This window comes from Sparus aurata, chromosome 5 (assembly GCF_900880675.1).
Source record: "Sparus aurata chromosome 5, fSpaAur1.1, whole genome shotgun sequence".
Classification (NCBI taxonomy): domain Eukaryota; kingdom Metazoa; phylum Chordata; class Actinopteri; order Spariformes; family Sparidae; genus Sparus; species Sparus aurata.
Window position 1 is genome coordinate 26,806,072 of NC_044191.1, and position 21,185 is coordinate 26,827,256.

Here is a 21,185-nt window from a genome sequence, read left to right on the forward strand (position 1 = left end):
GTACTATGACTTGAGTGTATGCTGGGCAGCAATGACACAAAACAAATAGAGCCAAGAAAAAGGCAAACACACTAATTTTATGGCACGGGTTGGAATCTGTCACACACACCATGCAATCACGATAATATTGCCCCAAGATGACGATGGTATCGCGATTCTGCAGCGATACACTGGAAGGCAATCTTCTGCGATGCATTGTGGTGTCGACTGACGAAGACAAAATACCCCAAAAAAGGCTAAAAGCAGGAAAAATGTGCAGTATTCTGGTTTCAGTTTCACAGAATTTGACACGTGAAATCAAATACAATAAAGTGCATGGAGTCTTGGCTTAAGTGCCTCTTTAACACACAACCACACGTGCTGTCGCGCCAGTGTTAAAGGGGCTCTGTGGAACAACGTGCAGCAATTAACGTTTTTCACTTAGGTCTTTATTGGTCATATGTGAGCAGATATGCAACGTGATGGCGTCCGCTCAAATAAACGATGCAGTGGGAAGCGTCAGAGCCCCTTTAAATAGCCAGACATAAGAAGAGTTCTAACTAAAGCCATGAAAAGGGCAATAAAATACAGTCAAAGAAATAAATAAATACGTTACAAATTGGCAGAGTAATCAGTTTTTAAAATAACAATATTTGGAAGCAATCTGAAATACTGTCATACTCCTAACTTGTAGAATAGAGCCCGACTGATACATGATATCAGGGAGCCAAACAAGATCAATAGCACTTTCTTTCTGCACCATAATCTCCCAACAAAGTGCAGACTTTCATGTCAGTGTTTATCAGAAAACAAATACACTGTTACCGATATATATCTGTGATAGGCCAGTATCAACGATATATCATTCGGTCTTTTAAAACCAGTGTGGATATTAAAAGAAGACTGTGATACAGCCAATTACTAACAGCAGTGCATCAGTTATAAAGTATTCATAAATAATCACCAAGCAACCATCTTGTTACAGACACAACGTAAGACCCAGCGATATGATGACGCTGATAGAAAAAGGTAGAAAATGTAGAATATTAAACAAAAAAACTATGTAGTGTACTACTCATGTAGTCATGTAACCCGGCTGCACATCACTCATTCTTTCCCTCATGTTCAAGCAAATGTTCAAGAGAATGTACAAACGTGTGCATCCCTGCATATGTGACAGTAACAGATCTGGGGCGAAGCATGCTCCCAGGCGGCCAGCTCGCTACACATCGATGATCTTTGGCTTATCGCTGAAGTCCAGAGTCTGTTGAACTCCGGCGAGCTGCAGGAGCCAGTTAATGGGCATGTGGTCCAGGCGGTTTGTGTCACAATGGTAAAAATGAACGCGAGGGCCTGCATGTTGGAAAAAAAAAGAGCAAGGTCACACAATGGAGGCAAAGATAGAGAAATTAAGATTGAGTGTGAGATAGAGAGAGAGAGAGAGAGAGAGAGAGCGTACCTGGTCCTGCAATGAGGGCTCCACCTTGCTGATGTAGATCACCCTGGAAGTCAAATACGGGGCTGGTCATGGCCCTCCATATACTCTTTAGTTGTCCCATAAACATACCAGACTTCACGTGGGGACTACGGTTGGCTGAAACACACACACACACACACACACATACACACACACACAGGAGGATTTCCATTAATCACCGTGTCAGAACATGCTGTTTTTAGGCCCTCATATTGTTATTGCGGTACCTGAGTCATTAAACTTCTCCTCCCTCTTCATCCCGAGCTTCTGATAAACGCTCCTCTCAGGGTCCACGTATATTTCATAAGGATACCCCGTCAGTGAGCAGAACGGCTGGATGAGAAGGGAAACTATATCAGCATAAAATGAACATGTGTGGCTCAATTAATGCACGAGAATCAGAACACAAGTTACCTCTATATGATAGTGAGCAGCCTGACCGATCACGACCAGTCGAATGTCGGCGTCCTGCGACAACACACAGCAAATAGTCATTTAGATTCACACCTACGCAAGGTATTATTACTGATTTGCGTTTAAAACTGTCATTGGTGTTAGAAGCAGATCGTTCACTTTAATAAAGTAATAATACCACATTGTAAATACAACATTAGGTAAAAGTTCTGCATGGAAACTAAAATCAAGCAAAAGTATTAAGGCCTAAGTATTACTGGCAAAATGTACCTGAAGTATCGAAAGTACCAATTATGCAGAGCTATGGTCTCTGTAAATGTTTTAACATTATATATGACGCTTTGGGACTTGTATTACTGCTGACTTAATTTGTATGTTGTATTTTACTGCTGTAGATGTTTAAAGTTTCATTACTTAATCATCAAAGTCATCTTCTCATGAGATAAACAACTGGTTTTCTGTTTTGTGACAATGCATCCTCCTGCTAATCCAAGGGTTTTTGAAGAGGTCACATTATGCTTTCCTGTCCTTTATTGTGTAGAAATGTTGTGCATATCAAAGGCCAGCAAAGTGAAAAAGCCAAAAGTCTACAACAAAGGGAGTGACTCTGTGGGAGTTACGCAGCTTTATATATATTAGGCAGCATATAAAATGTCTTTATTTATATATTCTTAAGTAATGATTAAATAAGGAAGCCTAAGCTGAATTATTAGCTCAACATTAACGGAGAGGGAGTGAGATTATATCATTTTACACTTCTTCACACTCCTCTCTGAACATGTCAGAAAAACTGCCTGTCTTCAAATGTACTACTCTTTTGGTTATGAAAAAAAAAAGATTTCAAATACAAGAACCTCAGACGTGTACTCAGATACAGTAGTCAAGTACATGTTCTGAGTTACATTCCACCACTGCAGCTCTGCCCGCCTCTGTCTGCTGCACTCCCAGTCATAGATCAGGACATACCTCCAGGGCTTCTTTAGGGATTTTGCTCAAATCTTCCACATATTCTTCACAGCTGTAGCACAGGAAGTTCTGCAGGGGGACACACACACAAACACACAATATGTAATAAAATGCTGTGGTGATATTTTATTAAGTCTACATTGCTTTTTTAGAGCTCTGATCTTGCACCTAAGCGACCATCTGTCTTCACCTATAGACAGGATCTCTCAGCTCCTCCATGGCCGTCACAGCAGTGGAAGCTGTCAGAGCATCTGTCCAGTCAAGGCTGAATCTCACCTGTTAACCTAAATGGATGCCCTCAACATCTCAACGTGAGTCTCTCATAACTTTTACGAATACAACTCCAGGGCTGGACAAGCCTTTCTGTACTCATCATCAACAAGGTTAAGCCAAGCAAGTTTTTTTTTCTCCCTACCCGCACGAAAATTATGACCGATTTCCCGTCTTGATATAATTTCTTGAAGGGGACAGAGACTCCGTGCCGGTCGTAAATTAAACAATCCTCGACGTCTTCGAGACGAATATCGACGGACGGGGTCCCGTCTTCCCGATCCTCTTTCGCGACTTGTCGAGTTATTGGTGAAACTGCTTCAGCCATTTTTTTCGGAGGCTTCCTGAAGTCGCATTGCTATTTTGGGAGTGTGCGCTCGGGGTGGAGGAGCTGCTGGCTGGAAACTCACGCCCATAGGCTGCGTGTGTATGAAGGAGAGGGAGAGACAGAGAGAAGAAAGGTTTCTTTATTTTATTAGGCCTTTTATGGTAATCGCCTACTAATGCTGGTCTTTATTGTTTCAGTCAGTGCAGAAGACAAAACTGACATCAGTGCACATCTACAGCAATAACAGCTCTATGTTATAATAATAATAATAATAATAATAATAATGCACACGGGTACTTATTACACTTGGTTTGAGTATAAAACCATTAAACATTGCTGCTCCAGGTAGTTTGAATTGCACATTTTTTTGGGAGCAGACAAAAGACAGATACAATTAAGCCTCTAAAGGTCAATCTTATTAAATAAGGCTAAGTAAAAATATGACTTTTGTAAAAGTAAAAGTAACCCAAACAAATAGTAACTGAGTAAAAGCCTATAGTACACAGTACATATGTGCATATATGCATACATGCAGATATATGTATTACTTACTTACTTACTTTTTACTTGTACTTTCATTTCTTGTACTTCTACTGTTCATTTTCTTGCCAGAAAGTACATTAAATATCAGATACTTTAAGACTGTCACTCAACTGCTATTTGTATTTAAAATATTAAAAATATTCTTAAAAATAATAGTATAACACAGTATCTTTATTTTTACTCAAATTATACTTTTAGGTACTCTCTACAGCATTGTCCAAAGGTGGTGGAGCATAGCAGTAAATGGAAACACTCAAGAAAATTACAAGTAATTCAAAATTGTAATTAAGTAAATATACTTAGTTACATTTCACCTACACGTTAATGCACCACCAATTATCCTTTTAGCGAAAGAGTACTTTTCAAATTCAGCTGCTATTACATTTGAATGCTATGTGTATATGTGTATGTGCTTATATAAGCCCTTTAATGCAGAACTTGTACTTGTAACGGAGTGTCTCTACACTGTGCGAGGAATTACGAAGCGCCCTCGCCGGCTTCCGTCCCGCTGCCCTCTCGGTGCGGAAGTGTCGTCCTCAAGAGCAGCAGCAGCAGCAGCAGAGCCAGAGCTGCCACTGTTTGGATAAACACTACGCTAGTTCGGTAGCAGCTTTCCTCGCCTCCGTGTCTCTCCTGCCGGGACCTGTCAGCGCTCCTCCAGACCGTGCAGCATAGCAGTATTATGCGAGCACCGTCCGGTGTGTGGGAGCACCGTGTGAAGTGGTGAGACATGTTTCATGTTGCCTCCACAGCTAACTTAGCATCTTATAGATGGAGCAAGCTAGCCTCTCAGAGAGCTGAGCTGGGTTAGCAAGAGAACCGAGTGTTTTTCTTTAAATGAGGGTGTAAATATTTCATTGAGTCGGAGCAGATATTGGGCACTAAGCTGTCGGGATGTCAGGTGAAACGCAACCCATTACGTCAAGTCTGCTTTGTGTGTGTGTGATTGTGTGTATATGCTAAACAAATGGCCACCTGTTCACTGTTTACATCTGTTCAGTCGGCAGCTATCAGACGCTGCAGTTTCCTCGCTAGACTGCAGTGTGACAACAACAACGCTGCTGTGTTGTAGTCATACGAAGCCTATTATGGTTTCGACATGTGATTAAATAATGCATTCTCAACACAAATAATACGTGAAATTGTTTGCGACTGAGGGAGAAACACGGCTAACGTTACAGCGCTCACTGCTCTTTGGTTGTGTGCTAATAGTTGTTAATGATTGTGTTATAGTGGTCTTTTTTTGCAAACATGAAGAGCATTTCATTGTGATACCAAGCTGGGATGTCCCTGTGCAGTGTAGTAAAGTGTACTACACGGGGAGAAGAGAGTAGTGACAGCCTATTTTTAGCTCAATATACAGTGTGATCCCAGCTGTGTCACTATACATAGATCTGTGTTGATTGTCCTTGGCTTGACTCTACTGTCACATTTTACTCATGTCTGTCGTCATTATGCTGTTATATCGTTTTATGTGATGGAGGCCTACATCCACAGCCTTTTGAAAGTTTAGCTGTCTGAGTCAGGCAAATCAAGGTGGCACCCTTTTTGAAATAACAGCATGTTTTAGTATGTAAATCCCTTTAAATTAAATTGATGATAAAATGTGCCCTTTGTGCAGCAACTGGAACATTTGTTATGCTCAAGAATAGCAAGGGGGCGAAATGAGAAATACTCAGATAGTAGTACATAGTACATAGTACTTTTTATTTATTCCGGAGTATACTGTCTGCAGAAGAATTTGCCCGTTTCCCCTTTTTCCTTGGTGATGCATGTCTCTATTCTTAAAGTGATATCAGCTTAACATTTGAATTTTTCTACGTAACAAAACGGTTACTGTCAAAGTGAAGTAGTGTAATGTAGTTAGTGCAATAGCAATAATTAGGGTTAGGTTTTGAACCAACCTAGATGTTATGATCCCTTCATGTGAGCACCAAAAATTGTTAAATACTTTAAAGAAAACTGAACGCATTCTCAGGCCTTGTTTGTTTCCTTTTCATAGATTCTTACTTACTTAACTTGATCAATTCTGTGCCGTTTTCTCTTGCATAGTTGATTCTTGGAAGACAAAGTTGAGCTGTCATGTTTGAGATGTTTGGCTTTCATTTGTTAAATGATGAAGAACAGGTTTTAAAAAAAGATACCGGAAGATTAATTATTTTGGTGCATCATACACACAAAATACAGGTTCTGTATAGACAGTGATATCCTGTCCTCCCTTGAAATATTCCTGAATGTGTTCAATAATAAATTTACTCTCTTTGTTCTAGAGTTTCCTTGAATCATCTATATGGGCCATCTTCTCTCGAAAAATGGTTACCGCCTGAAGAAGAGGACACGCAAATTGCACCACAGGAAGAAGAAGAAGAGGAACTGTTTCCTGCAGCTGCCCTGCATGCTCTGCTTCATCGTCCACAGCAACAGCACCGGTCTCAACGACGACGACAGCGACCACTTGGAGGCCGGAGTCAACGGTAGCGTGTGCCGCCACAACAGCATCACCGGAATCAGTGTCCCTGGTGTTGGCGGAGTCGGCATAGGAGCAGCAGCTGCCTCGAAGCTCGCTGAGCGATACGCAACACTCACATCTCCTGAGGACTGCTCCAAGTTCCTGTTGTCACCGCGGGAGTTGGCTGTCTGGGAGGGCCAAGGGAGGAGCCTTTTATCTGCTGTTCCTGCAAAACTGATCCCACCACCGGCGCTGTTCAGAACCGCTGGGGTGTCTGTGACCGTACCCATACCTGTACCTGTGGCTGGCTGCAACAGCGACTATACTGAGATGGTAGGGAGCTGCTGCACCAACAGTACCAAAAAGTTGTATTTGATAAAGATACAGCAGGGACCCAAATCTTTAGAAATGACCTAAACATCCCTGATTTAACAATTATGCCATGACATGCTTGTCTTGAAAGTGGGAGGATCTCTTCAAATCTTATTTAAGACCAAAAAATCTTTGTGGAAAATATTATGATGCTCAACACCATATTATAATTCACTACACCTAAAAGATCATTACAAACTATCAGTCGACTGAAGTGTGTTTGACCAACTGAATGAAGGCAGTAAAAGTATTTATAACTTGGCTCCAGACTAATTTGTTGCACTCGTGGACATAACATTTTCATTTAGTAGTACCGGCACAGAAATTTAGGCACACTGAATAACACATTTTAGCTTTAGCACATTATTTAAATGTATATAATCAGGAACAGAGATGGAAATAATTTTTTTTTCTTCCTTTAAATCACATACAACAAGAAATTGCAATAATCTAAAAAAAATCAACCTCCTAATCTCAGGCACACTGGTGCCATTAATGAAAATGTTTTGTCGCACTTCACAGATATCTTGGTGCATGTGCGACCAAAATAGTGACAGCTTGGAGTCTTGTATTACAATATGCAACACAAAAAGGATGATTATGAATCAGCTAAAAGCCTTAGTAACATAATATCAGTGTGAAATTGTTTAAGCGAACACTGGAGCCTTTAAGGAATAGCTCAAAAATGTCAGGCTCAATAACCATATCATCATAATTAGTACCACAGAATGCAGATCAGATTTTCCCTGTAAATCTGCTAATTAAAGAGGGCATCTGTTTACAGTTGTGCAAATTATAAGGCACAACATGTAGCGTCTGTCAAACTGCTCTGAATGCTGCTTGCAACTTTTAAAGCTAAACTGACACAATGGCTTTTCTGTCTTCTCAAGAAGTAATGACAGGATCGCAGGCGTCCACAAACTTCAAATTCAAAGCAGAACTATTTTTACTCCTTTTGTGTTTTGTTCCCATTGAGGATCCAAAGTCAGAGAAAGTGTTTCGATTTGATGTTTTGTAATGTGGGTGCTTGTATTTAAAGGCTTTACAGTCAAATCTGCCTTGACTTGCCTGAAAAAAAAATGTGTCTCCACCCGGCTGATCTGTGCGTGTCTCTCGATGCAGGTGTGTAAGAGGAAGTGCTCAGAGGTGCAGAGGTGCACCCCCTGTAAGCAACCGCGCTGCGCCTTCGCTGCCCCTGATGGAGGGCTGGAGAATGGAGGAGTGGGAGGAGGTGGGGGAGAGGCTGCCTCGAACTCTGGAACTGGCCACTGCCACCTTCCCCTCTGCCCACTTCCCTCCTCCTCCACCTCTTCTTCCTCTGCCTCCTCCTCTTCCTCCTCCCCTGCTGATGGCTGCTGCGGGTTGGGTCTTCACGCGGATTTGCCCCACAGTTCAGACTCGTCCCCCTGCTGCCTGCATCACTATGACGACTGCCAGGCGAGAAGTTCTGACGCTGCTGCTGATCACTTAAGTATCAACCACCTGCCTTCCTCCATCCTTCTTAAGGTTAGAGCTCATCAAAGACTTAAAACTTCATCTTGTTCACATTTACTTATGTTTCTTTTTTTTTGTTTTGTTTGGTCACTAAAAGAAATACTAACACAGAGCTTGCCATTGACTTGAGACATGTTGTGTTTTAAGATTGTTCTTATCTTTTTGACAAATGAGCCAAAGCGTCTAAGCTGTTGTTGAATTGCTTTTACTACACTGGGAGCGTACATGCTGAACAGATTTGTCTTCATGCATTATATCTTCCTTTCCCTCCTTTCAGGTGCTCTCGCACTTGACAGTGAAGGAGCGCTGTCTGTGTGCCTCTCTGGTGTGTAAGTACTGGAGGGACCTCTGCTTGGACTTCCAGTTCTGGAAGCAAATCGACCTCAGCGGCCTCCAACAAGTAAGAAGTGCAGTATTCGTTGTATTATTCAAGTTTTCACGGTACTGTTTTTGTCTCTTAAATTTTTCACAATTTATGTTTCACATTGTGTTTCTGTGTTCCACCAGGTAAATGACGATCTTCTGGTGAAAATAGCCTCTCGGAGACAGAACGTGACAGAGATTAACATCTCAGATTGCAGAGGGGTCCATGACCATGGCGTGTCCTCCCTGGCCTCACACTGTCCAGGCCTGCAGAAGTACACAGCATACCGCTGCAAGCAGCTCGGTGACATGTCCCTGTCGGCCTTGGCTACACACTGCCCTCTGCTGGTGAAAGTGCACGTGGGCAACCAGGACAAACTAACAGATGAGGCACTAAAGAAGGTATGCTTTTAGAGCCAGAATAATGATTATTCAGTGTCTGGGTTTTTGATGTTCTCGTTTATTCTTTTCATGTGAAGTAATACTCCAATAAAATGACTGTATAATCTTGCATATGCTCAATATATCCTCCCTTTTGCCTCTAGCTGGGAGAGCACTGCAGTGAACTAAAGGATATCCACTTGGGTCAGTGCTACAGTATCACGGACGAAGGCATGGTGGCCTTGGCTAGAGGATGCCGTAAACTACAGAGACTTTACTTGCAAGAGAACAAACTGGTGAGTCCCACTCATCTGGTCTCTCTGCTTGCCTCGGTGTGTCTGCCGGTGCAGAAGCCTGAGAGTCTGTCTCTCACGGCAATGTGTGAATGTTCAAGTGTGCGTTCATCTCATATCAGCCCTCCACGGGTTCTCCTCTCAGCTACGTAGCTACATTGTGGGATTGAAGGAATATTGTCAGAGCACTCTTTCTCTAACTTACCGTTGGTTTCTGCAATGTTGGAGTCTAAGAAATTCACGCATGGTTGCAGGCAAAACCTGAACCCGATGCACCTTCTTCCACTGGCTTGAATGTCTGCCAGACAACATTGACATTACTATACAGATTTATTCATTTATTCTCTTTCTGTTTAACCTCTGTGAATCAGAATCGGCTTACTCACTACTCCTGCTTTGGCGCACAAATGTATGCGACTGTCATAAGAAACTCTTTATTTAGACTCTTTATTTAGTTTTTTTGGTGAGCACACAAAACTCTTTATTTAGTTTTTTTGGTGAGCACACAAAAACTGCGGAAAAGTGCGTAATATAACTTTATACTTAAAACATACACAAAGGTAAAATCAAGGCTGGGCATAACAACTTAGTATCCGCTGAAGTGACAAACAACAGCTAATTGCCACTGTATATGAACTCCCCGCAATGGTCTTATATGTATTTTGGTAGATTTTATGTGCATGTATTTGCATCTTTTTTAAAGTAATGTGACTGATAAATGCGTGAAGATGTGTGGTCCATCTTCACGCTACATTTTTGAATACATCGTGAACCACATATTTCCAACACATAAAACAGCAGATACAGAAGAAGGTGACAGATGACCTTAAACCACCACGAGGTGTCACTGTTTTCCACCTTCTGACTTCCAGCTGCTTTTTCTTTTTCTAGGCCACAGCTGCTTGATAAAAAAAATACTGCTGAGTTGTGCGCTTCTCCACCAAACCACAGCCACATATCCTCTCTACCTGTATTGATGATTTAGTATCGGATTCTGATGCAGACAGAGACCATTAACAGTCATTTGGCATGTCTCTTTCCTCGCTTCTTTTATGTAGATCTTCCTTTCCTCACTAGCGCTCCTGCATTATTTTTCCCCTCCTGCCAATATTTCTTCGCATTCCATGAGTAGTCATGACCTTGATGAATTACTCTGCTTTAAGTTGTTAACAATAGCTCAGTTTGTTAAAACCCCATTCATCAACTTAATAGCATATGAAATTAGCGATTACCACTGGGTGAGAGATTAATATTGCTGCTGATAACATTTCAGCGCGGCAGTATCAATTTCAGACGGTCATTTTTCAGACGTGAGATTGTCTCGGTTATTTTAGCTTCCTGTCATTAGAGCGGAGAGAAATGGGCTCAGCCTATGTGGGAATTGTTATGTCTGGGCGCTCCGGTTGCTTGGCCCAAAATTGTCATTAAGTTTGCCAGAAATTAAGACGACCCAGAAACTTACATTCTTCCACAGAGGCTATTTATTCTCAATGACAGCTTGAAAGACTACCTGAGGCTCTCTCTGATTGTGTTGCCTTGTGGGAAATGTGTTGTAAGTACAGTCTCAGAATGAGTTTGACTGAATACGATGGCTCTGTGAGATCCAAAAATATACAAATGTGTTGCAAATATATGCATCGTTAAAGATTGCTTTTGGGATGTTTTTTTTGCTTTTATGCTCGTTTGGATGTGGATCTCAAATGACACAGGCTGCATTGATGTGATCATTGTAAATATTGTATCACATATGAAGAATTTAACAGGTGACTCAACCATTTATATCTCATTTCACCTGAGGTCAGCCGTTTATAGGCCACCTAAAAGGGTTTGGAGCAGTGTGTAAAAAAATGAATTACAAAAAAGCTTTTCTGAAAGGTGTATGAAAATGATAGGGCGAACACTTCTGGGACCATTGTGTCGGCTGAACCTTTTGTTCTCTACATGAACTGATCCAGGAAACGGCACTGAGATGGGCTTTCTGGTTTTTAGTGCGCTATAAATTGCACAGTCTTGGGATAGTAGGGTGAAAGCCTCTCCTCTCCTCTCCTCTCCTCTCCTCTCCTCTCCTCTCCTCTCCTCTCCCTGCTGGCTTTGCGGTACGAGGATCCTGTCTCTGTCTCTCCTAATCAATCACAGACGAGGATGAGCCCGTTCACTCACTCTGATCTGCCCTCTCTTTCTCCTCCTCCAAAATTGAATAATTGAATTGCTGCAGGATGTTTCTGTGTGGTCTTTCACTCGCCCTCTGCCTTTTTTTTTTTTCTTCACCCACATACATTTCCTTTCCTCCGTTCCCTCCTTCTTGTCATTCTTGTGGTTTCAGTTCCATGCTGGAGGGTCTTTTCTCTGGGTTAAGACCATATCCAGCTCTGTAAATGGTTACAGTATTCTAAGGAATTCTGCTAAATGTTGCTCTGTTTTGTTTCTTCCTTTCAGTATATTATAAAGTATTAAACCACAAATTCTTAAATCTTGGTTGTTAGTTACGTGAAGCAATGTGGAGGAAGGTTTTGGACATTTTAAGCGTAGCGGAGATGTGCTGGGTGTTCTCCTATGATGCAAGATGTGCAATTGGGACATTTCTAGCTGTTCCTTTAATTGCAAATGGCAAGGTTAAAGGACAGTGCATGAATTCCTGTCATGCTTATCACATTGAAGGGCGCTACAGTTATTTATTCTAACAAATGACAGTCTAAAGTTGCTAATGCAATGCTGAGGATGTCTCCGCCAGTGACTCATATCTCCAAATGTTGTTTACAGTTGACAAATTGACGGTTGCTCTTTCATTGCTTGTTATCCTGGGGCAAAATCAGCCCGGGGCTACAGATAACCCTGGGCTAAGTGTGTGTTTTATGAAAAGCAGGTGACTGTGGGGTCTCTGTGCCCTACTCCTTTTTTGACATCTACCCTGCATTCTTTATTGGCGTCATCCAGTATTTATGCCAGAGTTGGTTATATTGCACCAGTTGCCTTTCAAGGCTTGTTTTCATCTTCTGAAGTGTTTTCTTCTCTCCTTCCCATTCATATTCCGTGCTCCTCCACCACCTCGAAGGGCAAAGGCTCAGAGAATAGCAAATTCCCCTTTTCCTCATCTCACTTCAATTTGCCGTAGGGGGGAGAGGCAGCCCTGAAAGTTTAACTCCGCAGTCTGTCAGTTTCATGGACCAACTGGTGGACCAACTGCGAACACCTCTTGTCACCCATCTCTCCATGTGGGTATCTTTGCTCCGCTGTTCCTTTCAATTAAACACAATCTGCAAACATTTTTGCTGGAGAAGCACTTTTTCTACTCTTTTTCTACTCTCACTTCTAAAACTTTATCTGCCCTCCTGTCTTGTTAAAAATCAAAGAGTGTGCACTTAATTTTCCCGCACTGTGATGGGAAGATTCTTCCACCGGCTGATCTCAAAGACATTGTGTCTGCACACACACACACACACACACACACACACACACACACACACACACACACAGACACACACACACACACACACACACACACACACACACACACACACACACACACACACACACACTCTCTCTCTCCCTGTCTTACTCACACACACAGGCTCTGATTATTTACAGTTTTAATTAGTGCAAAATGTGGAAATGTAAGTGGAATTGCAGATGACCTAACATAGATTACCATGCGCCCTCAATTTAGGTGTAATTACCGCTTTGCATGTACAATCAGAGCTTCGCCACGTACTCCGGCTCTCCCTCTAAGGCGTTAGGGACGGGCGGGATGTGTTTCTCCATGGAACAACATGAAACCCTGAGAAAAAGACGAACTGTCAAGAGTGAATGGTGTGTCTTGGCCACCGGTCAGTGAAGAAGGGGCCTCGTCTCCCGCCCTGATTGGCTGCCTGTCCAGCTTGTCAGCAGTCAGGTTTTTGCTGGCAGAAACATCGAGGCTCCGCCAGTCCAATCAAATATGATCGCAGATTAAAACTGTATATTGATGTTAGCAGATTCAATTAGCCAGATCAGAGGGAGAGCAAAGACAAAGGAAGTGATAATGATAGCTGTCAGTTATTAGGGGTTAGACCTTTTGACATAAAACAACACACACACACGCACGCAGTTTAAAACAGTGAAAGTGACACACATGTGGGAGCGGATGAATTGAATAGCTGCCAGCTGCACTGGAGTCTCCACTGGAAACTTTTTGCACGTATTTGACTGTCATTAGAGATAAATAGAACCACTCTGACCTGCCACACAAACACACAGTGTGTTGTCCATCTTTTCCTTCAAGATCTCAGCAATCCCCTCCAGTCTTCTCAGACGGGAGTTTTCAGGATGTTAAATGTCAGATGTTGTTTTTTTTTTGTGATGTATTTAGTCAGTTTAGCTGCTAATGGCGCTGGATTATCTGTCGGAGTGAGGGAAAGCTCTGTCATCAGGGCATTTAGTTTTGCCTCGTCGTCTTTTTTGTCTTTTGCTCTCTCTTTTTCGGTCTTTTCTATTTCTCTGTGGATTTGGGAGGTAGCCATATGTTAGCGAGGTCAAGATGGTATTTACTGCAACAAACTGGAGACGCTGGTGTCTATTGTCCACATACATTGTGTTCCGCCAGGGGGAATGCCTAATAAATAGTCTTAAACCCTATTTCCTCTCTTCAATTCCCCTGCTATTACTTTTTGTTTTTTTCTTAAATCAGAAACACATTACTTTCCTTCTTTTTCCAATTTTTCATCCCTTTCTCTCCCCACATTACTTCTATGTGCTACACTGTTTATTTCTGAAAATGTTGTTTTTATTCTCTTTATTGCACTTTTTCTTGTAGTTGTGGTTATTGGAGACGTGGAAGGAACATTTTGGTGAAACTGTGGTGCTGTGGTTGGTAGCGTGTCATTGATATCAGCCAAACAAGTCTTTACAGTGAAACATCGGGGGCTGGCCCAGAAGAACATTGCAAAAAAAAAAAAAAAATCTTCTTGCTGCAAATATTTTGTGAGGAAGGAAATGTGCTCAACAGGCTTGTTGGACCTCAAAGATAAAAATCAGAGTATTTTCATAATAACTCTGAATATAAACAACATGCCACTGGGCACCTGTTAGTGATTTTTGATACTTGATACTTGAAACAGCATTTGACCAATTCAGTCTTTATTTATCCTTGTGTTCTGAAACTTTTGACCGTGTTACATAGTCTTCATCAACCAGGCAACATTTTGATCTGCTGATGAAATCCTTGTGATGCCATCAAAGAAGCGAGTAATTGGACAGGTGAATGCTTTTTGTTGTTTTGCCCGGACGAAACGAGCTATTTGAATGATAATTCAGTTCATTTGTTAATAATAAAAATAATTATTAGTTAGCCTTTAATGTGTCTAACTCTTCAAAATAAGGACACAAGGTCAGTCTGTTCATGGAATGTACTCTATAAAACTTTTATTTTTACCATTACCACTGCTTACATTCACAGTATGTAGTCTATTCCTCTCTCCAATATCCTCCTCTTCATTGCTCTTTTGAAGTGCCTTTGTATTGATCTGTGTCCCCAAAAAAGCTCCTGTGTGTGTGTGTGTGTGTGTGTGTGTGTGTGTGTTTGAGGCGGTTGCTGATCGGCCTTTGCCTGAAGAGTAATCAGATGCATTAATGAGCACTGACTTTAACTTGGACAGCCGGCTGCACTCAGACACAGACCCCGTCGATATGTTCCCTCCGCCGTCTGCCCGAGAACAAAACACATTTTAAAGGGAAGAGGAAGAAAAGGAAGAAAGTGAAAGCACTTTTTTGGTGGGGGGGAATGTGAGTCAGTGAAGTGTGCCTCCAAAGCGATACTTCACCTTGCTATAATGTTTTCTTTTTAATGTTAGTTACCCCGGAGCAAGTATTCAGCCTCAACATTAGGCGTCTTCCCCCCCCCCCCGACTCTGTCAGTAACACGGGTGAAATCACTACTTGGAAAAAGAAGAGAACGACCTCGGCTGCTCTCTTGGATTCCCTGAGTGGCTCATTGAAATATAAAAGATTAGTAAACTTACGGGAAGAAAACAAAGTCAAGTGAATGACATACATTATGATTGAGAAGTGGGAAAGCCAAATTAAACTGGCTCTCTGTTGTTAAACAGCGACAGAATGCCAAAAGTGACAGATTCTAATATCTATGTTGGAGTGAAGGAGACTGATTATATTTCTCCTCCCTGACTTTAAAGATAGTAGCAGTTAGTAACCAGCTGTTGTTAGATTCGAACCTTTATATATTATGCACACAGTTATACTGCACAATAAAATTATTTGTTTGCTCTCTTCTGAAATTGACATTCTACAAAAAATATGTGTAAAGTCAAAGAGAGTGCTAAGGGATCAGAAAAGTAAAGGCTTTGGAGTAGAGCTGTTCAACACCTCTGTAGCCTGTAGGGAAAGATAGTAGCTCGAAAACACATAATAAAAATTGCAGCTGTAGTAGCGAGCCCAATCGGCAGAATAAATGTTTCTCAAAAATAAGTTTCTGCAAAAACACAGATAAGCATAACTGGATGTTTCTTTATGTTGCAACTTTTGCAACCGTTTGTTAAGGTTGAATTCTTTTTATTACTCTTTGGTCCCAAAACTGTGCTCATGCTCTGTTTAGGTTTAGGCTTGAGAAAACACTCAAGTTAGGGTTAGGAAAGCACCATGGTTTGGTTTAAATGACCTGTTTTGGTCGCCACAGTCACGGATGGAGATGATGCAACTGCACTAAAACAGCTGTAAATGTCTCCGGGTGTCCTTATAAATATCCAGCGATGTGACTCCAACTAAGGTCGCCCTGATGGCAGCCTTGTTGGCTTGTTATAACGCCACCCCCTTCTGATTTGACAGGTGCAATAAACGTGTGAACGTGATATGCCACGTTTGGCACACATTTCAACCTTGGATGTTAACTGCTAACCTAATATCTTGGCGTCTTCTTGGCAGTAGCAATGGTTTAATGTGGTATATTTACAGTAGGTCCTGATGTGATGGTGTCTCAAAGCTCTTATTTTGAAAGGAACTATCATTTATTTGCTGGTTTATATGCATTGTTTAGAACGACGGGAACAGAATATGTAGCTAAATTCTGCTTGACATACTGGCACACTACGCATTATTTGTAATATTGAATAGCTCCTCAGAAAGTGTGTGTTTCAGGTTGCCTGTATGTAAAACAAACAAAAAGCATTTGGTTTTATTCCGGAAGTCATTACACAATTAGTACAAGAGAAGATTTGTTTACTTTGTGTCGGATTGGCCACTGCTAATGACCCTTCAGTCTTTCAGCTCGTTTATTCTTTTGTTTCCTTTTAATCTTTAGCCTTTCATATTTTATTTTGTAGATTGTGTTTGTATACATGCCTGCATCAGGCAATTGCCTCTTAAGAGACAAGTTATATACTTTGTATGGAACTGAAGTGTGAAGGACAGTAACACAGATAAAGTCAAATCAATGTAGCATCTGGGCTTCAGGTCAGCACTTGTTTTTCTGATGTGTCAAATGTAAATGGCACCTGAAAATGTGTATGCATACGAGTTCAGACGACATGCTCGGTTTCCACCTGCAGAGGGTGTAGTAGGACTGGATAAGGGCAGTAATACTATGCTGGGTGAGCAGTGAATTAACAGGCTGCTGAATGCATGTGTTCCTGTAATTTGGCTGCACTTAAAAGATTCCATACTGTTTGTAAAACCTACAGAATAGTAACAAATAATTTCCTTTTTCGTAACTTGCTTTGTCCATGTGGCTTAGAATTTGTGGGATGGGCTGTAGTAAGGAAGAAGTTCAGCTTGATTGATACAAGAATTATGCTTTTATAACCTGTTGATGCTCTAATATTCTCCATCTCATATATCTCTGTGTGTGTGAAGCGGCTGTTTGCACCTTCCGTGGCCTTTTTTGAATGGCATGTAATTTATGTATGAATTTGAATACTATTGAAATGAAAATGAGCATTTCCTCACCTGTCGCCGGGAAAAACTCTGAATGGCCTTTGCAGTGGTAATACATAATCTCTCAGCACTGTAGATTTTGTAGCAGCACTCATCTCCATGACGTTATCAAGCATTCGCCCGCAGCTACCAGAGTACCTGGAAATGCACTGAAGAATGTTAATGTGAATGTGACTTCCATTTCCATTCCTTTTTCCGTTCATTGCTTACTCTGGCTGAGCACACGGAGGGACCGCAGCCTGAGACGGTCAGGGGGTTAAAGCTGAGATGAAACCCGCAGTTAATTTTTCTTTCTCCACTTGAAACATGTATTACTGGGTGGCTGAGCGTACAAGAAAATGTATGTTTTGTTATTTGTTATTTTTCAAGCAAAAATGCCAAAATTGTGTTTCTCAGATGTTAGAAATTGCTGCTTTTTGTCATGGTAAATTAAATATTTTTGAGTTTTGGACAACTTGTGCTCTTCACGCATTTCACCATCATCAATTAGGCGAGAAAATAACTGTAAGAGATGAGTAGGTCATTGAAATAATCATTAATTTTTAGTAGAACCAGGGTTGTCATGGACTGGTTATTACTGTTTTATATCAGGAAAATCTGTTAATTTTAGAGTCTCATTCCCAACTCGTCAAATCCTGACACTTTAGAATGGCAGCCGTCCAGAAAGTTGGGAATCAGACTCAGGAATGAACTTTCTTACAAAATTGGACCTTTAAATCTCAGCGCCGATTATGTCCATTGAAAATAACCGCCTTTGATTAAATTCAGATTTAATTTACCTTTTAATTAAACTCACTTTTTAATTAAATGAATTCTGGAGAAAGATGGTTGATTGCTGAGTCTCGTTCTCAGGTTGTCAAATACCGATTCTTCAGGTTGGTGATCCACAGCATCAAAAGTCTCAATGAATTGTTTCTCAGCTCAATAAACACGATTAATATTTGACCGCAGTTTCTTCCACTGGCCAAGACTGTGAAACATTCCGGGATAAAAGACCACTGGAAACCTGCTTCATTTGGTCTTGTGTTACAGTCAATTATATATTTTAGAGTTTTGGACCGTTGGTTGGAGAAAGGGAGAATTTATAGACATCACTTTGTGTGCTAGAACGTTGTGAAGGACATTTTTAAAAATGTTTTCTAGACCAGTCGACTAACAAATCAGGACAATAATGATTAATTGCAGTCCTAGAGCTTAGTGTTTGTACTTCTGTTGTCTTCAGTCTGGCTTTTTGTAACCTTTACCCTAGAATGAGTGATTCTACTTTCATCTAGAGTAAAACTCTGAATTCAATATTTTCTGTAAATGGTCCACCTCTGCTCGCCAGCAGTGAGTTGGAAAGGGTTTTGGCAACATAACGACCGCAAACTTTTGACGATTAATTTAGGTGAAAAGAATTTGGCATCCGTTTGAACTCTCTTGAGGGCAAGTGCCGGGCTCTGACCTGGCCACTGTCTAAAGAGCATTGCTTTAGAGGCCCTCTGTTTATCCAGCTCCAGACAGCCGAAGCTCCTGACACCCAGCCAGGGATGTCACGATGATTCATGGCCCTTTCCGACACCTCGCTCACGCCTTTACTCTTCTTAATCTCTTTGCGCTCTTTCCCTTTCCTCTCCCTCTCCCTCTCTCCGATGATGAGTTTTCCTTTTGTTTGAGATGGGCAGAAATGATGTCATCATTTAAAGCAGGAGCCCGAAGCCAGGACGGAGGCCTTTAGCTCAGTGGACGAGTCTGTATGTATCATGATGAATGGCTCTCCTCGGGGAATCACTTCTGTCCTGTGCTGCGGAGAAGAGACAGAGCTGTGAAACAGAGGAGGAGAAAGTCTACCTGCCCCCTTTTTTCAGCTTATTTTAAACTCTTATTTTATCCCCTTTTCACGCTTATGGTCCCGCTACTCATCCCATCGCTCTCCTCCTCCCTCAAACAAGCCATATCCTCCCTCTCAATTTCTTCCTCACCCTCTGTCACATTTTCCTCCCGTTGTCTCTGTCCCCCTCGTGATTGAGAGGCCAAGCACCTCTAATCGCTGACTTCATTAGCGATGATTGATATGAGGCAGTAAGGTGTGCATCTGTATGAATGTCTCTAGATGTTGTACCCCACCTCCCTCCGCAACTTCCACCCCCCCAAATCTACTATCTCACCCTCCAACAGACATCACCCTTCTGCCTTCACCACCCACCCCCCCACCCCCCCATGATGCATTTGGGGCCAGCAATGGCAGCAGCGGTTCAATACTTGGGGTAATGAATGTGTTTAATAAGCACAGTGGGTCGATGGGCTTAATGAAGGTGTGACAGAGGATGGGCTTGGAGAATGCTGTGGTAACGAGACTCTAACGAGCCTCTGGGGTTAACGAGGTCAAGCTATAATCGGGATTCCCTCACCTGTACAGTTTGTGTCTCTCTTTCTGTTCCTGTCTGTGCTGTTGTTCCGCACAGTACATGCGTTTGTCCCTCTATTGGTTTGTCACTCGTCTTTGTGATATTTTTTATCCCCGTCCATCTCCTGTTCCGTCTCTATTTGCCGGCTCTAAAGTGCATCGCTCCGTCAAATCCTGTTTTTTTTCTTTGTTAGCCTCTGTCTCGCTGCAGCTTGTCCATCTTTTCAAGGACGACCTAGCGTGCCGTCTGAAAAGCTCCGGGGTTGTTCGAGCCCCTTCTCTCCTCTTAAGAAGTACGTTTTCTAAGAGGCCTGCTAAGCTATTTCTGCAGGGTCAGGGCCTTTATTGTAGTACGTCCGGGCATCAGACAAACCTCTGTTCCAGCGACTGACAGCCTGCATGTCAGGCTGCTCCACTGTTGCTGTTGTTGTCCTTCATAGAAGCTGAAATATTTCACGTTTTTGTTTAGAGCGAGCTGAATGAAATGGAGTGAAGCTCATATGGCGGTATTCTCTTTGGGGTTTGTTGCTAATTAAAGTATGTGACTAATGTTGAGTGTGTAGGATATAGGGGGGGTGTATTGGCAGAAATGGAATGTCATATTCATTATTCTGTTATTATTAGCCTATAAGTATCAGAAACCAAGAATAATGTTTTCATTACATAGAATAAGGATTTTATATCTACAGAGGGAGTGGGTCCTCTGTGAGCTCCCACGACTAGCATTGCTTCAGGCTTTGAAGCAACATGATGCATTGGGGCCCAAAAAGACTCCCGTCATCTTTCACTGTGAAAGAAGTTGCTGTAAAACAGTGGGTACATCGTTTGAGGGTCACAACCCTGACGGAATGACTCCTCACACGATTAGAATTTGAACCATTCAATCCGATAACATGTGGAAAGTTAATAAGAATGGCACTATTAAATCATTTCATCCCCATTCAAGTTAGCCGGAGGCTAAACAGGAAGCTGGACCGCTTAGCTCTATAGTGTGCACGCTCCATGGTTCCCACAATGTGGAAGACCTGGATAATTTTATACCTGGGGGACAAACTTTTATGGCTTCATGCGCCACTGAGCAGCTTTCCTTTCGAACATATCTCCCTCTGTGATGCTGCATCCAGTTCTTAATATATGTCCCTGGTCCTCTTCCATTGAGTCTGCCATGTTTATATGGTAGACCAGAAGGGACAATCCAAACACTTGAGAGGGCTTTTCACACTTTTTGCATTTTTTTGCATCCGCTGTAGGGGAAGGTGAGGAGAGGGGCATCCAGTTATATTTGAACAGCAGTTGAAATAATTCTGCTGTAACTTTAGAACCTGACAAAGTTTATTTTTTTGAGAATGCTGACATAAAGATACTTTATTGTGCTTATATTCCAGTGTGAAATCGGCACAAAGCATGGTTAAAACCTGCCTCCAGTATGTATTTTCACATAGGATTTCACTTGTTATAGTATTTTTTTATAGTGGTGCCCTAATTGTGGTCTGTATCTTCAAATCTAGAAATAACTTGACTGACTTTCTCAGAGAAGTCACAGGAGAGGGGAT

At 41.8% G+C, this 21,185-nt stretch overlaps 2 protein-coding genes across 2 annotated transcripts in view; one reads left to right on the plus strand and one right to left on the minus strand.

Annotated features, from left to right (window-relative positions):
* Window positions 1–57: 57 nt before the first annotated feature.
* On the minus strand, window positions 58–3,501 carry prxl2c (peroxiredoxin like 2C). Its single transcript, XM_030416222.1, has 6 exons — window positions 3,252–3,501; window positions 2,837–2,905; window positions 1,871–1,924; window positions 1,684–1,789; window positions 1,439–1,573; window positions 58–1,332 (listed from the first exon to the last, which is right to left on the minus strand). Exons 1-6 carry the CDS (start codon window positions 3,432–3,434, stop codon window positions 1,202–1,204), a joined length of 678 nt encoding a protein of 225 aa, XP_030272082.1. The 5' UTR covers window positions 3,435–3,501; the 3' UTR covers window positions 58–1,201.
* A 994-nt stretch (window positions 3,502–4,495) lies between these two features.
* fbxl17 (F-box and leucine-rich repeat protein 17) overlaps window positions 4,496–21,185 on the plus strand; it is a 227,919-nt gene continuing 211,229 nt past the window's right edge. Inside the window, exons 1-6 of the mRNA XM_030416214.1 lie at window positions 4,496–4,700; window positions 6,248–6,759; window positions 7,921–8,304; window positions 8,570–8,692; window positions 8,800–9,057; window positions 9,201–9,332. Coding sequence (XP_030272074.1) covers window positions 6,268–6,759; window positions 7,921–8,304; window positions 8,570–8,692; window positions 8,800–9,057; window positions 9,201–9,332 — 1,389 coding nt within the window. The 5' untranslated portion in view covers window positions 4,496–4,700; window positions 6,248–6,267. The remainder of the gene's footprint in view (window positions 4,701–6,247; window positions 6,760–7,920; window positions 8,305–8,569; window positions 8,693–8,799; window positions 9,058–9,200; window positions 9,333–21,185) is intronic.